The sequence below is a fragment of the Anas acuta genome, chromosome 4, assembly GCF_963932015.1.
Source record: "Anas acuta chromosome 4, bAnaAcu1.1, whole genome shotgun sequence".
Classification (NCBI taxonomy): Eukaryota; Metazoa; Chordata; class Aves; order Anseriformes; family Anatidae; genus Anas; species Anas acuta.
Genome location: NC_088982.1, coordinates 55,406,520 through 55,424,096, shown reverse-complemented (window position 1 = coordinate 55,424,096; position 17,577 = coordinate 55,406,520). Strand labels below are relative to the sequence as shown.

Below are 17,577 nucleotides of genomic sequence, written 5' to 3'. Positions count from 1 at the left end.
ACAAAAGAATGTGACCAAAGCCATGTCATTCATAGTCTGCCCAAATTAAAAACTTTTATTTTTTGCTTCCTCTACCCTGAAAGTGCGAGCAGCACCCCTGTGTCCTCTCCCCTAACACCAGCAGTTGCCTCCCTTCTTTGTTACATTACAGCCTCTCCCTCCTAAAGAAAACAGCAGAAATTTGAGAGAAGAGAGCTAAAAGAGGAAAAAATAATTTTTATACCCTTCTTCCTTCATCAGTGTACAGAACTGACAGCCCTTCTTCAGCACTCCATGTAGCTATATTTTTATTACAATGTATTTGATACTATATATGTTGTTTCTTTTCTAATCATCATGACAATGACAGAAGGGCCAACTGAGTGTTGCCTCATGGCCTCCCGGCTTTATGTTTTTGATTTTGTTACTGATGTTCTTTTAACCTGTTTTTTGGGCAGCTGAAAGTTCTCAGGTCTTACGTACACAAAATAAATTTTAAAAAAAAAAGGAAGGGCAAAAAAAAGAAATTCCATTCTGTGACATTACATTTTTTCACGGTGAGTGACAGGGAAGCTTTGATGAGCCACCTACACTTCTGCCATTTGTGCTAACGAAGTGTTATGAACATTATAGCTGACTCCATGCACAGCCAAGCAGTAACAGGGGATGAGGCACACTGCTTTCTCAGTGCTTTCACAGACACTTGCCAACAGAAGAGAAACTCTTGAGAGCTTCATTGCAAACTTTAGGGAGAATGCAGTTCGTGTGAACCAAGTTTTTTGTGTTTGTTTTGGGGGAACTGGTACAAAAAACATTTGACTGCTCTGCCCTAACCACTCTAACCTACTCAAGTCTCAGCCTGTAGTTTCTCATTCTGGTTCACTTCTCCTAGCAGCGCACCTTGAAGAACGTCCCTCTCATGTCCACCCAGCCGCAGCTTAACTACCCTGGCAATTAAAACATCTTTCAAATGTACTGAAAAAATATCCCTTGTGATATTTAAACCCAGCACTTCTTATCCCGTCCATAGCAGACTTAGGGAAAGATGTATTGATTCCTTTATGCAACTGCTTTTATTCTCTAAGGCTGACTAAAAAAAGTCATGCATCCATATGAAATTTCCGAGGAGGTCCATACAGCTACCAGAAAACTTACAGGAGGCCACAATTCACTACAATTTTAAAGCCACTGTTCTAGCCTGGCTGCGGAGCAGCTCACTCATGTCAAATTCATGATTCACTACAGTCTTTTCTGAGTCTCTTCTACCTGGTGAGCTGCTTCCTAACGTGACTTTGTGCAGTTGATTATTCTGACTTAAGCACAAAATCTTGCATTCATCGAATTGCACCTATTTTTCTGCAAATCCTGTTCTATTTGTTAAAGTAATTTTAAATTCTTGTCCCGTCTTCCAAAGTGCTTGGGGGCAGCAGGCTTTGGTATCATTTGCAAATATAATTCTCTCTATTCATCACCTAACAGTACTGAAAGCACATGTTCTTCCAGTGTATGCAACTCATGGTCGTCATCCTTTTTCTGAGTTTGTAAGAACCTTGTCTTAGACATACCATATGTTCAGAGAGTTGCTGCCAATAGAGGAGGATTACAAACACTTTCCTTTTGAGACTTTCTTACTCCTAAATTTCCATCTTGCCCTTCTTGTAAAGGGGAACACATGGTTGGAAAAATGGTTTCCGGCAATTTTCTTTGTTTTCCTCCCTAGGTAGGCCAAAACATAATTCTCAACCCAAAATCATACCTTCATCATTTCTGCGCTTTTCTCCAACGTCTACATAGTCCTAGTGCTTAAGTCTTCACAGGGAGAACTGAATTCACTGCAATTTATCCCTCGCCAAAACCGCAACAGTTCCTCACAGAAACCTTCCACGGGCTTTTACATTCAAAGGCACCGAAGCCCACTATCCTCTAGATTTTTTGTTCTGGAGGCAATCCCAATCTTACTTTAAAACAATACTTCTTATCATTAGTATTGGAAACCACAACTCTTAGAATAAAAGGTTTAGTTGCTTTTAAGGCTATAATAGACATTGTAAGTTTGGTACATGTTTTCTAATATGTTCATAAGCAGTGTTGTTCTCTATTTAACATCTATCTAACTGAAAAAGGATTTAGAAGAAAGGGTATATGCCATTAAGGATTTCAAACTGTCTCACACTTTAAGGATGAAAAAGTTCAAACACCTCTTTGAGACCTCTAACAAACTCTCAAAGAGCTGCTAGAGATGCATGTATAATCTGATGCATAGCATAAGAACTGCATGAAGGTTAAATTTGGCTTGAAAACATATTAGGGCATGGAACAGGACAGGATGGGATGGGAAGAATTATTGTTTCCATCTTTCTTTCTGACTAGAGATACTTTCAGAATGTGTCTGACCAGCAGGTAGCTAGTTATACAACTTACAATAGCACCCACTTTCTGGCCACTTCATCTGAAGTAAGCTTTGCAACACACTTTAAAATTCTTCTCATCTCAGAGGATACTGCTGTTTTCTGAAAATGTGCCTAACTTGAACTTCACATGTGGTCCTCATTTAAATGCAAATCAACCAATTAGCAATTTAAAGTATGCTAACAGATAATTTGTATTTGAGATACTTGGTCTTGGAATGTGTTAAGGCCTGAACAAATAATTCACTTTGTTTTACAGTTTCAGATACGCAGGCACTATCTTCAAGTTAGCTGGTAATGGAGTATTTTAATAGTTACAAAGCATGTACATTATTTTGCATATTCAAGATTTGGCCTGGAAAATTAATAACATACTCTTCAGGCACAGGGAAGATGAAAACCACATTTGCACTAAATTCCATGAAATATTGTTAAACTGTGGTTATCAATCCTCTGGGTGCCAAGAAAGTTATCTTCTCTTTTCTATTAAGTTTTTGCATTGATAGTACAGGTATAAATAGTGGGGTGAAATCCTGACTCCAGTGAGGTCAGGTGTTTTTGAGACATTAATTTTGAAAGTAGGATTTCACTCACAATTATTGTGTGCCCTAATTGATATTGATGTAATTAGTTTTGAATCTTTGTCAGATTTTATCTGAAAATAAAAGGTTTGAATGGCAAAGGATATACCTTCCTTCAGATCTTAATTTAAGGTGAAATTTGCACTTAGTGTAATTCCATGAACTCTACACTAAGGAAACAGACATATTGAGGAATTTTGATAATTATAGAATGTATTAATACAGCAGTATTTATTCTATTTTGAATGAAAACATTTTCTTCTGATCAAAACTCTAAAATCTCAAAAGAATCTTAATGTTTATGAAGAATTCTTGGCATGAAGACATTAAGGCACATTTTTCCTAACACAAACATTAAAACACTGTGAAATGTGAGTATACTTGGTAATTTAAGCTCTGTAGAAAAGTAGAACATACTTGCCATATTAGCATCAGTATTGAGATAAGGATAGTCATCATAATATATGTTGCTTTCCCTCTAACCTGCAAAAGGTGGGGAACATCAAGTGAACCCTCAAAATGCTCCATAATTTTGTTTGTCAAACTCATACTGCAAAGATATATGGTGTAATGATATATAGGTAAACCAAGTTTTCTATGAGGACTTCATTTAATTAACAGGAGCAAAACATTTGTCCTGACTTACTCTCTGATCTTATAAAGGGATGAAGTGCCATTTCCATGTAGTCTTATTTGAAATCTGTAATATAAGGAGACCTAAGCTAAACACATGTTGAAGAAAGCAGGTGCAGATCACATGGTTTAGGGAAGGAGAATACTTTTTAAAGTAAGCATTCCTCAGTGCTAGGAATACCTCTGAGCTGCTCATGGTCACATAGAAAAACAGCATGCAAATACCTTCATGTTTGTTCATACTCACAAAATCTTTTTTTCCCATTAACCAGGGCAGAGCCTGTACTAATGTAAATGAATTTACAGGAGCATGCTCCAGATTTTTTTTTTTTTCTGTAGTTCTGAAAATCTAAACTGGATGACTTCCCTGGTTTTCTAGTTAAGATATCTGAAACTATAAAGCTCTTGCTAAAGAAAATTCATTTTTTTGTTTGATTGATTTTAACATTATTTAATGCAGAGAAAAGTTTAATTTAAGCACTTCTCTGACCCTTGTTATTTTTTTCTCAACTACTTTTAGGGAAAATTCTTAGATGCTAAAACATTTTGATCCCAGTTTCCAAAGGAATACAAACATATTACAAGCTGTATTCTTCTACAGCAGACCATCACTGGATGTGAATTTCAGTTCTGTGTACCAGGTAAGGTAGCATCACACAGCACTCTAAAGTAGCTTGAATACCACTACGCTAACTTTAGCCCTCCTGAGGGATTAATATCAATGCTTAATGACATTAATCCACATTTAGATCACTTACGTTTAATGACTTGCTTTCCATGCATACATATATAAACATTAATTTTGGATGGAAAGATAATCGTTCAACACGATAACAATTAAACAGCTGTAACCTGTCTCATGTGTTAAGTAATGGAGCTGCAGGCAAGCTCCATAAACAGATGGTCTTACCCACCCATGCTTAATGTTAAAGACTTTTTAAAAAAGAGGTGTTGACAAATCTGAACAAGAAGGCATAGTTTTAATGCAAATTGGCCAATTTGCAATTTAGATTACCCTAAAACTAATTTGGTCTATAGAAAAAATTAAGCTGCATTGTAAAACTGAGATGTTACACAGCACATGGATATAGCAGATTCCCCACCAACATAATTATTTACTAATTTCATTCAGCTAACAGAGTTTAATGGAAAAGCAGCTGGAAAAGTATTCATATTTATGGGCTTCCTAAGACAGTTACTTAATTTACTCATGGTACATAACAGTTATATCACAAAAAATAATGAGACGTGTGAAATATCTGTTCTGATCTCACAGAGCAACAACTAAGACAGGAGAGGGTCACTGAACTCATTGCAAGCCAGGATAGAAAGGAAACTAAAACATATCTTAGCACAACTGTGTTATAAAAACTTTATTACAGAGCAAATTTTCATCCAGGCTTTCACCTGGGCACCAGCTGTGCATGTGTGGTCTTGTATCACACTGAGATGCAGGTTAAGCTTCACAAAGTAATACATGGACGCTGAACCCAGATCCATCAGTGTTACTCCCAGACCAAATAAACAATTGACAGGTGATTTTCCGTAGCTTTGCAATAAACTGTAGATTTAACCTGCTTTCACATGGATACAAGAAATGGTAAAATGCTATGATTTTCTAGAGGGAAAAGACAGTAAGCAATTTAGATAGCCTTAAAATGGAATATGTATTTGGAATATATAGTGCCAGTGTTTAGTTCAATATTTTAAGATGCTAAACAAAGCAATGACTCTTGAGTTTCTTTATTTCTCATTAGATTCATTTAATCACAGCACTGTGTAGTGTTTTGGTGAACATCTTTGATGTAAATCTTTGGAAGTATGTGTTCAGAGCAAAGAAAATGACTCACAGGTGTGGCCCACATTAAGTACGGTGTTTACGTCAGAGCTACCCTTTGCTAGAGATGCACAACGGACCAGTGGGTGTCAGCAGCACACATCATGCTTACCGCAGTAGTCAAAAAAACCTTGCCCACTTTACTACACACATTGCTTGAAAAACTTGGAAAAATCTAATTCATTTAGTCTATTCTGTTCTCTCTCACAAACCAAATGTACAAAACATTAAATGTATATTAAAACCCATTTCCAGTCTTGTGATCCCTGGCCTTAGAGAAATGTTGATGTTTAACAAATGCATGCTGAGTAGCAGATGTCAAAATTTTGTCTGAACAAAAAAAGCAAACCTTTGCAATCATCTATTATTTTGCTTCTCAAAGTCCTGAAGTATTGGAATAAAAAGAAACAAATGGTCTCTGAAATTTTAGAGCAATTAGACTTTCCTTTGGCCAGATTTCCATTTGAGTATCTTGGGAATATAAACAAAAAACATAATAACTCAAAAAGCAATCAAGGGCGTAAAAGATTTTAGAGAAGAGTACCACTACTATCTTCTTTATATTACAGCAATAAGTTTATGTTTTCTTTTTTTTCCTTTTTTCTGTCCTTTAATAAAAGTCAACTAAAAATACAAACAGTGGGATAACTGAAAATGAGACTGGACAAACAGTCAACATTTAGAAATACATAAAAATTTTAAGTTGAGGTGCAAAACGTTTTTACATTTGAAGTGGCATTCACGCCTCACAAAAAAAAACACATTATGTCTTTGATCCAAATGAGTTATGGACTTTGATGATTCAGTGAACATTCCAGTTAGCACCTCTGCACTTAATGCATACTTATCTACTGCATTCTGTGCAACCAGCTAGAGATCTGGTGGGCTATTCCTCTCCCCAAAAGTGAATAAAGTGCATTGGCCTAAAAATTTACAACTTCTTTGGAATGTTCCTTTCCCAAAGAAGTTGTAAATGCAGGCCATTGCATTTTATGTGCCTTCCAGCTAATACTTGCATCAGACAAACAAATCTGTATTTCTAAAATTTTTCACACTGCTGTAGCTAAACAGTTAATGACTCAGAAATAAGAAAGATGCCCTTATTTCAATTTTGGGGATATGAAGGCAGAGTGGGAGTCTTTCCTGTGCTCAACAGAAGTTAGATAAATATTCTGCTACCAAACTGGGAGTTGTAAATAACAGCAAAATGCTTGGGCTACAAATGGAGGGTGACATTAAAGAGCTGGTATGCATGGAGACATGTTCTGATGTCCTTAGTATTTTGAAATTTATTGCTTAGAGGGAGCTACTATATACTCTAGGACAGGTGAGAGAAAAGCAAATTGACTCTCCATTTACCAAGCTGAGGAAGCATCAATTTTTACTCCACTAAGTAGGAACAACTCTTGGAAATGAACAGTAAAATAACCTGGTTTCTCCATAGCATTGGGGTCCTGAAGAAAACAGCACTAGGAAAAATAAATATTAACAGCAGGCTACAGACTGTACCTCATTACATGTCTTCAAGGCTGTGAGGGTAATATAAACAAATCAAACTATTTTTATAGCAGCAGCCACAAAGTAAACACACATTTGAAGAATAAACAGGTGGGAAGACAAACCTGCTTGGCCAGCACTGAGGAAAAACTTGTTTGTGCCTAATATGTTGGAAAAATTGTTCAAGAGCAGTTCATCCGTGTATAACTACAACCCTTGAAATGCTGCCAAGGTCAGTGAGACCAACAGCAGAGTGATCTGCTGAGTAATTGCTCGTTGGCAAGTTAAAGTGGTCAAGGGAAAGGTTTTATCCTACTTCTAAAGATTTACTTTATTTTATTGTTTAAAAAGCAGTTCTCTCCCCACCTCGCTACTCACTTTGTCAGCATGTTTTCTGGAAGCTCCTCAAAAATATTAACCCCATCAATTCTTCCCAGGGTCCTACACAGTTGCATCTTGCCCCCCGCCACTCCCCCTTCTACATCTGGGCACTCTCATTTGTAAACAAACAAACAAAAAAATCAATTGTGATTTCTTTAAAAATAACTCACAAATCAATCTTACTACTTCACACCTGACTCCCTTCTACAAAATGGAATTTTGACTTGTCTTCCTGGTGCAATGATGTGGGTATCAGTAATAGAGCCAAAACAGACCTTCATTTTCCCTGCCCTCAAAGCTCAGGCCACTGTTTCCTGTGACTGCCACGTACAGCAACACTATCCTGCCTGCCAGCCAAGGCTACAGCTATTTGGGAATGTAGCTTGGGCCTTTTCTCTAGATACTCATGCCCCAGTGATGACTCAGTCATGCCCGCACACTCCAAGTTACAGCCCTTCCAAAACATTGACAGAAGTTTAACTTCTCCAGCTTCTTTACAGCCTGTGGCAAAAGAAAATCACGCAATATTCACATCCATCACCTCTACCACTATTAGACTTACTGTCCTATCTTGTGATTTTTTAGCTCTATGGCTATTCGAAATCAACTTAAAAATTACAAGCTTTTGGACAACACTTCCTCCACTTTCTTCTGTTTCCTTAGTTCCCTTATCTACAGGAGTAATCTCCCATGCTAATGCACTGTCAAGCCTTGGGCAGTGGAGAGGATGCGCTGTACATGGGTCATACATACTGTACATAACTGAGTAAGAAAAGCTCCATTAATAAAGGCACAGTAATCTCCAAAGGTTTCCGCATGCTAGAACTAACTCAATTACAGCAACATAGAAGCTGTAATACGGATTACTTCTTCTCAATCTGCTGTATGGAACTGCTGTTATTTACATATAAAAAACTGATATAATTCTTAAATAGAGCATTATGTTGACAAGAAAGTAATTTTGGGTAGTTAGATCACATATTACAAGGTGAAAGTGATGTTTTTGTGCATAGGCAAAATTCACTTTTCAGACCTTCTTCTCCGAGAAATAATAATAATAAAAGAAAAACAAAAGGAAGCTTCATTTCCGAAAGACATTAAGCTATCACATAAAAATAGAAAAGTATAAATTAAAGAAAATATTTATGTTTTAAAATAAGTGTAGGCTCCTCCTCGGCAAAAAGGCAGTTAAAGGGAAAAGATTGAAAAGGGAATTCTTTTCACAGCAAACTAGCTCTGAAGAACTGATGAGCCATTATATAACCATTTCCTTTCTTAAAATATCAATTCCTTTACGCAGACTGACAAGTGCAAATATTCTGTTTGAAGAAACAAGCATCAAAGTAATACGCTTCTTATTCAGACACAGCCAGCAGTGCTGGCTCTTTGAGTTCCGCACCAAGGACACATTAAAGCATAGCCAGCCTACCAATAGTACAGTGCTCTCCGTTCCATCCCTGGCTACATTCACACTTCCCGTCCTTGCAGGTGCCGTGCTCGGTGCAGCGGGGATGGCAGGCCCTCTGGTTGCAGGCTGCGCCTGTCCAGCCGTCCTCGCAGCGACATGTTCCACCCATGCAGACACCATGGGTGCCGCAGTCCACCGAACAGATTTCTGGATTTGAGAGGGGAACAGGGGAGAAAAGGAGGCAGAGAGTGCACACAGGAGAGAGAGGGTGCGCATTAATTAGCAGCACTAGATTTTAATTCAACACGTGAAGAACAAGAAAGGCAAAATCTTTGGTAATGAAATCAACGGAATTTACAGTGAAAGGCATTTCCAGGTAGGACCCAATGTAATACGGAGCAGAGTTTTATCTCCATGTTAATACTTAGTTATCCACTAGACTTAGTGGTGCTTTAGTGTACACAGTTCTTCTGTTAGCTCTAAGTAAATTTTATTTACATTTTTTTGAGATCATGTACATCTTAAGAGCAGCCTTTCGTAACTTAGGTTATATGGCACTTAAACCTAGAAGTTACAACATACTTCTAGTGACTAAACATACCACATACCTAGGTCATTGTACATTGTAGGCAAAGATCTACTATTAATGAAAGTTCATTTTAACAAGGTTTCCCCTCCCTACCCTGCTCCCTGTTTTCTTTCAAAGTAAAAATGTGCCATTTCTGACACATTTTTTCATTATAAAGAATCAGCCTTACTGAGACAAATTAGTACTATGCTGACATACTGACACATCTGTTAAATATAAAAGATGATTCTCTTTTACATTCAGTAAATTTGTATCAGTGACAGCTATGAGCAGTCTGATTTAAATAATAGATTGTTAAAAAAATAAATCAACATACAGCAATTTAACTTGTCATTTACGTATAGTAACAGGATCTTGTAACTGATAGAATAATTGAAAAATATGTTAAGAGCCAAAGGTAGACAGAGGCCAAACAACGCATGTTAAGTCTCTGCTAATACAACATGATAATTTAGACTGCCAGATTTTGCATTTACAGTTTCAGTTCATTTAGTCAGACTCCAGAAAACCTTACTTCTGCTAAGCAGACAACAGAAAAAAAGAGAAGCTACAATACAGCCTGAGGGAATTCTTCGGTTCCTTGGCATACAGCTGGTTGTAACCACATAAGAGTATTGCTTCATAAGAGTACTGTATTTTGTTTTTGTTTTCTTGTAAATGACAACAAACAGTTTAGTAATAAAAGGCTGAAATTATTTTCAACAGATTTCAGTGCATCAAAGGTTTCCAGTTTTCCACTCAGTAAGGGTTTTCTTCCCCAGTAGAGGATAACTCTCTGTCTCCAAGTGCTGTGGAACATTAAACACAGTACCAAGGAGCTGTGACATTTCCCATATGAAACAGACCAGAATGTTTCTGGAGAAAGACATCTGTAATCCCCCCCCCCCCCCCCCCCTTCCTATACAGCATTTTATATCTACTTTGAATTAGATTTTTGATTAAGAGATCCAAGATGGTTTGATTAACTTTAGAGTTGCAAAACGTCAACGCAGCTCCAAAAAAGAAAGGTTTATTTCTCTTCAATCTAATCAATTTTTCATTAGGGTGAAGGTGTTTATCAGCTTTTAGCACACTAGCTTTGAGCAAGGTGCGTCAATCTTTGTAATGAACTTATTAATTAGAGTTAATTTAATTGAAGTGGAATTGAAGGGCTAATTAACGGACAAACTGCTGATGAAGATAGAGGAAAGCTCTGCTGATTTCAAACCTATAAACTCCTCTGATGGAAATAACTCATTCTTTTTTCTTCTAGCAGCTTAACAAAATGTTTATGGGAAAGATTTACTTCTTTAGTGTACCAGTCTGAAGGTCATTTTGCACAACTTCAGCAAATAATCTGTGTGTATTTTTACAATGCTCTTTTGTGAGCTTGACAGTTCTGAAGTATCTGAGATCAAAAATATTGCATTTATTATAATGACCAATCATTCCTTGAAAAGTAAGTAGAAAATGGAGGATAACTGAATAATCAAAAACACCGTAATGGACCCTGTATCAAGAAATAGAGGATCTGTGTTTTGCCTGAGAACTACAACAGATCTCTCACAAATAGCCATTTTTAGTTCAAGAAAATGAGATTTTTTTCTGCTAAACACATTTAATAGAAGACACTTTCTCCTCTCTCTCACTTCTTCTTGAATGTTTAGAACTCTGTCCTGTCATTCTCATATACATAAAACATTATGGAGTATAACGGATCCTGGTCAGGAAGTACATTTACTTTAAAAAGACGGTTCCTCATAAAAAAGTTATATTTATTCATAAGCTGGCACAGACCCAGCTAGCCCATGTGTTCAGTTTTCATTAACAAAATCATCTGAGTTGTTAGATGAACTGTTTAAGACAAATACATGTCTCACAGTTAGACATGATTTGTCTCTTGATATGTGGCTACTAAACAATATTCTAAAAACTTATATTTGTCAAAAGGCTGCTGTCATTATTATAAATATTTAGATTCTGCTTCCTGGGACAGAAACTTCAGTCATTTTCTCCTATTTCCTCTAAGCTCGGATTAAACTTTTAATAAGTACAGTTTCAGACTTCAAGAAGTCCCATTTACTTCTTTACCTCTACCAGCTCCTTCTGCCCTGGCAGCCTGCACCTTTCCTCGAAAGCTGTTTAGGATTCATTCTTGCATTTGCATTGCCTTCAAACTGGTATGTCTGAGCAAAGATTTCAAGAAAAATGTCTTCAAGATTTTTTAAACGGACTCTCTAGCTTCACTGCTGTAGTTTCTAACTGGATGTATTAAGATGATACTTATATATATTGTACAAAGAAGATTCTGTAGTTGCATGTGAGCTATCAGGAGAAAGTGGCTAACAGATAATAACAAAGCAATTTCCAAATACTTCAAATTCATCAGCAATTTTGAACCTTTGAATCAATTCACATCTCATGCTAACATCATCTGAAAGGCTTGCATCAGCTTGGCAGGTCCAGTGCTAACACAATAATGTCATTAAAGTGATGCTATCCAGGACATCATCGTTTTACAAAACATGAGTGCTTTTAACCCTTACCATTGGAGCAATCTGGACCTGTCCAGTTGGGGTCGCAGGTGCAGGTACCACTCTCTTGAAGGTAGGTGCCGTGGCCAGAGCACTGGTCCGGGCACATTGTCTTCAGGATTTCACAGTTGCTGCCCCCCCAGCCCGGGTTGCAGTGGCACTCGCCGTGGATGCACACGCCATGAGTGGAACAGGCTGGGTCCAAGCAATCCGCTGCAGGGAGAAGAGAAAGATTGGCTTAAACTTGTCATTTCTAACAACAATAATCACCTCTAGGTGCTCACGGCACTGTTGGGCTTAATCTGCACGTTAAGACCTTGTGAAATATGCAGCATTGCACTCCTCTTAAAAGTAAACATCAGTGGCTGAAGCTGACAAATTCACCTTTGCTTCACGGCAACAAGTGAGGAAAAGACAGGGCAGACCAAGGTATCTTGGTGCCAGCCTCCCTTCTCTGGCTACAAGCTAAATCACTCTTTATCATCATTATTGACTACAAGTCCTAGCCAATCTCTGTCAGCATACCCGCAATTTTCTTTGTAAAAAACATATCACTTCCACACCACTTTCTGGTATTGTGAGATCTGTGTGTGCACGTAACTGACTCCAAGACAGTCACAGGCTGCCATCGAGTTAACAAAGAACCTTTCAAGGTTTGCTAATTTTTCTGAATTACAACAAGATTGGCTTCAGGTCTCGAGCTACTGATCTCTGTTTTGCCTAATCACAGCGTAACAACTGCCAGAATCCCTGCAACACTTGGTATCAACTGACCTGATCCACTGCTATGGAGTTTTGACAGCTCTACAGGACCCTAAATGTGTTTCAGAAATAAATGAGTTGCATAGTCTCTATCCTTCTTAATTCACTTTAATGTGCTTTAGATGACGAGATTTAATTTAGCAATTTGACTCAATAAAATGTTACACTTGTAGGGTCAATGGTCTGAAAATTTAATTCCAGAGACTTAATTGCATTACTTTGTACGTGGAGATCAATAAAATCAATTTCATTGAGGAATAAAATGGCACTTTTTACTCCCTAAAAAAATAGAATAGAAAATGAACTACATTTTGCAGCATACCAGAAAGAATATTATTATGCACATCTTTGGAATACAAAAATGATGTGTCGTTTTTCACAGTGATGCATTTGAATCAGCACTTTCCACAATGTGGTTGGTGGAAAAGATCACTAACAAAAGCAATACATTAATGATTTATTCTGTACTGTGAAAATTCAGTAAGTATTCTTGAATTCCGACATCTATTTTTTGTGTGCTTTCTTCATACCTCCCCAAAAAAGTAAAAACTGGCAAAAAGATATCATTAGTGAGAACTTTCACATTTGATTACTTGAGGGTAAGTGAGGTATAATAATTCTGTAGTGATACTAATTCTTCCAAAACTTGATTTTTAGTATTCTAAACTGATTTTTGAAGAAACACCATGCGACGGATGTATTTCAGTATGTGTAAGATTTAACGATAAACAGGCTTCTTTCTCCTCCTGGTATTAGTGCATATGATCTAGACCCGGCAAAATCAATAGTGCTGGATGAGCCAGCTGGAAACCTGACCAACAACAGCAGGTGCTGGGGTAAATATTTACTTGTTTACCTTCTTCACAGTTTTCTCCTTTATATCCGGAGTTGCAGGCGCAAGAGCCCATGATGCAAATGCCTCGGCCCCCGCACTGGGGATCAATGCACTGCGTTGCAGGCACGTCGCACTCGGTGCCCTTCCAGCCACTGTAGCAGAGGCAGCGTCCCTTGGAGTACTGCCCGTTGCCGCTGCACAGGACCGGGCAGGCTGCTGTGGAATAAAGCACGACGGAAAGATTCGAATTGAGTTTTTTTCATCAACGCTTCATAAAGAAGAACATGTATGGAGCCTGTCACATGCCAATTTCTTTCCTAATGTATTTGTTTTCATGCTTGCTTAGACTGACTTGGGGAGAGGATTGGGCTGAGGTACCTCTTGAACAGTCGGGGCCCAGAAAGCCAGGAAAACAATGGCAGGATCCAGAAACGCACTCGCCGTTACCATGGCAATTCCGGGGGCATTCCACCACAGACTCTGCAGGAAAAAAAGCAGGATCACTCACCGGCCCCACCGCGCGACAGCGCCTTCCACGCGAACCGCTGCTGACTGACAGCACGCCCCGGTTCTCGGGGAAGGGTTAATGTCCGCTTTGTTTGAGGAGCATGCATAGCTGTTATTTTCTATAGCTGCTGCCTGTAATATCTCATGACTTTACATGCCAACAGGAAGGCTCCAATTATAATGGTACAAGAAGATGAGCTCTATACTCAAAATACAGCTCTGTGCTGCTTAACAAAGACTTGACGACGGCGTACTCCTTTCAAGCACTGCTTTATAAGAAGGTACATAGCTTGTTCCTTAGACCAATTAAATAATATATATATATTCTGCATCTGTTTCTGAGTAGCAAAAGAAATGCTATGAACTGAAAATCTGTGAAAAAAGATCACTGGACTACAAAATCTTATCTCTAGATTGCTTAAAAACTTCACAACCAGAGCCCAGCTTTTGGTGAGAGCTTTGAAGATGATGCTTACCTATAATGATGGTATTGAAGGACACCTGCTCTGCATTTTTCCCATCGTTATAAAAGGCCAGATGCCAGATGCCGGAATCCAAATACTGGATAAAACCCGCTTCGTGGAGACTGACAGACCTCGTCTGCCGACCCGCTCGCTCCGACTCGAGCAGGTTGCGCTGCTCCCGTGCGATCAGCCGGCTGCCATCCAGGAGCTCCACGAAGTCATACTGCAGGGGGGAACAGAGGGAAGCTTGACATACAGCTGTGCTCATCCTTATAGCAAGGGCTTTTTTGGTGACATGAGTGCAGGCCAGCGAACCCATTTCACACACTGGGTGGAGGAAAACATCAGCTGAAATAAATCTGCAGTCACCACTGCCACCCGACCTACAGGTGAGCGCTGACTTTCCAAGCTCATTACATGTGCATGGATTAACAGTAATACCCATCACCAACCATCTGTTTGGCTTTTTATTTATTTCCATGTTGAGGATTAAATTGTCTGCTCAATCGCCATTTCAGACAGTTTGGAGTTCAGAAAGAAGAAGAGGAAGAGCTTTACTTCCACTCCCTCTAGCAGAAGCCCAAAAGAGGAAAAGGAAAGCATAAAGAATGACAACTACTGAAAATGACAAACTGACAAAAAATGGAGGTCCCTCCGGTCAACGTGTATATCATTTTGCTGAAACATGAAGTTCTGCTTTATTTAAACATTACTGCTTGTGGTGGAGAGCCTCTGCTGGCCCTGCTGAGTCTGCTCACAGTCTCACTTCAATACACGTTTATTGTACACGGGGAAATGTTACACATAAACCTTCAATCTTTGCACGTGCTTGAGAACTCTCTCAAATGGAATTACATCCAGGGCCTATTGAAGTAAAGGCCAGGATGCGAGACCACTGATTCACCCGAGCTAGGATAACATCGCTTACCAGGACCAGAACACTGGTTTTATGCCCTGACTTGTGGCCTTCATAAACTGTGCCTAGGACAAAAGAAAACACGATAGCCTTTGTCCCAGCATAGGGCTTAAGTCCCTGTTCTCTTCCCGAAATTGCAGGCTTGCAGGTCAAAATTCACTGGTATTGTAAGAATGTTCCTCCACGGTAATCAGATTTACCTTCCAACCATTCAGGATGTGAAAGAAATGCATAGTTACTATGCCTCTATCAACACCTGAGACACCTTCCCAGCTATGTCTGAGCAAGCAGAACAGAACATAAATGCGATTAGTATGTGCAGGAGCCAGTACCTTGATGTGCCGTCACTTTGTACGTGCAGCACCACATGAAAATGAATGCAACTGTTTTGGGAGAGAGCGATTATTCAAAACCAGTCAACATTCTCATTTGTCAGAGAATTAAATATTTATATTATTATGCTTGAGAGAGAAAAACAATTTTGTATTTTTTTCCCTCCCACTAGACTCAAGAACACTTCTTCCTGCTCATGCTGTTCACTAATATTTTTAAAAAGAGAAAGCCCAGGCAGTTCTGTGCTTTAACAAGTCATTTATGGACATTAGGAGTGACCTTGTAATTTGTACACTGCAGAGGGTCATTTTTATGTAGGACAATTTCAGCTAAAAAACATATTTCTGATACAGGAGCAAATGATTACACTACCTGATTGACCACAAAGAGTATATTAATGGCTGATGAGCACAGTACAATTAGTGACTTTGTATCTGTAACATAATAAGGGCAGATGTTGTTACCAGAGCACCATTTTAGACTACATTTAAAAAGCCGTACAGAGGGGAATTTACTGTTCAGTCTGTCCCCCAGCAAACAATAATTGATCTTAACCCTTTTAAAGGCCTTTTTTTTTTTTTTTTTTTAATGTAGGACAGAATAACAGAAACAGACTGGGAAAAACAATTATCTTCATAAGCAAAAAACATACTAATTTTATTTCCCTCCTATGATGCTAAATTAATTACCTTTATATTGAGTCTAAATGTGCTGGTTTGCCCTAGTACTCCATTCAGTTTTGCTTTAAACCAAAGTCCTTTTTTTATTCTTAAAGTCTCTTTAAATAAACATATTGATTCTCTGGCTGCAATGAAACTGACATTTTTAGAAAGTGTCACAAAGACTTTCAGGCTTGCATTGATTGGGTTCTGAATGGACAGCCACTGTCAATTATTTCTGGTTGATTTATTTATGATTCCCCAGAAAGAGAGAACTATGCATCTCAGACTGGTCTGTGACACACACAGAGGCTGTGCTTGAGACTGATAATAGGTACCTAAGGAGAACAGAGAAACAAAACCAAAAACTTTGTCCTGATTACAATAATATCGAAAATGTTTCCTACATGCTGTATTCATAATATTTTGTACCGTGGGAGTGAAGGAGAATTAATTTTGCTGCATTGTGTTATGACGTTGTGAAGAAATACTAACAAACGAATGGTTTCGATATAGCCCATCCTGTTCCAAGACAGGGCTGTGAACTTACTGAGATCTCTCCCAAGCTCATTTCTGGCATTCTTTCATTATGGCCATTACAGGGGTAGGATAATTAGCATCAGAAGGTCATGCAGCTATGGAATGAAAGACTCCAGTTTCATTTTACTGTTTGGTTTAACTGGATACAACAAAGACGTAGATAAACAGGTGAAGGGTTTGGGAAACAGAAGTGGAGAAAGTGGAAAATGTCACATGCAGGTTTTGCATATGGAGAGGAGGCGGATTCTCATCAAAGGACCTAAGCTTTAAGGAGGGAGCTAAGGAAGATGGTGGTGGTAACGCACGCAGGGTATCAAAGGCGTGTGAGCAAAGATATTGGACGGGGACAGCTGGTACAGAAACTTTATGAATGCTGGCAGGGTGCAGGTAGTAATCAGTTCTTTATTATTTGACACAAGATCTGAAAATTCAAACACTGACGTTTGAGAAACAGGCAGCAGTTGCTCATTTGCATAAATTTTGCTATTAGCACTTGTCACTCTGTGACTTGGAGATAAGAGTAGATAGCATTCAAGAGACGCAAACATAATGTGATATATGTATGGGTGAGATCCTGCTCTACGAAGTCCTCATGAAACAACCCTAACTTTACACATCTAGAGAAGGGCTCTGAGCCAAGTTGTATCATTCTGGAATGAGATCAGGGAGCTATGGTAGACAGTTCTTAGGAAATTTCAGTTCCACGATTAAAAAAAACACCAAACAGCAAAAACC

General features: G+C 38.5%; 1 protein-coding gene across 30 annotated transcripts in view; it reads right to left on the bottom strand.

Moving 5' to 3' along the window:
• The window catches only part of TENM3 (teneurin transmembrane protein 3), a 1,325,064-nt gene that overhangs the window by 69,710 nt on the left and 1,237,777 nt on the right, over positions 1 to 17,577 (bottom strand). For all 30 annotated transcript variants that reach the window (XM_068681265.1, XM_068681272.1, XM_068681274.1 and 27 more), the window contains 5 exons: positions 14,407 to 14,617; positions 13,802 to 13,903; positions 13,445 to 13,639; positions 11,839 to 12,039; positions 8,746 to 8,931 (listed from right to left, as the gene is read on the bottom strand). In XM_068681265.1, coding sequence (XP_068537366.1) covers positions 8,746 to 8,931; positions 11,839 to 12,039; positions 13,445 to 13,639; positions 13,802 to 13,903; positions 14,407 to 14,617 — 895 coding nt within the window. The remainder of the gene's footprint in view (positions 1 to 8,745; positions 8,932 to 11,838; positions 12,040 to 13,444; positions 13,640 to 13,801; positions 13,904 to 14,406; positions 14,618 to 17,577) is intronic.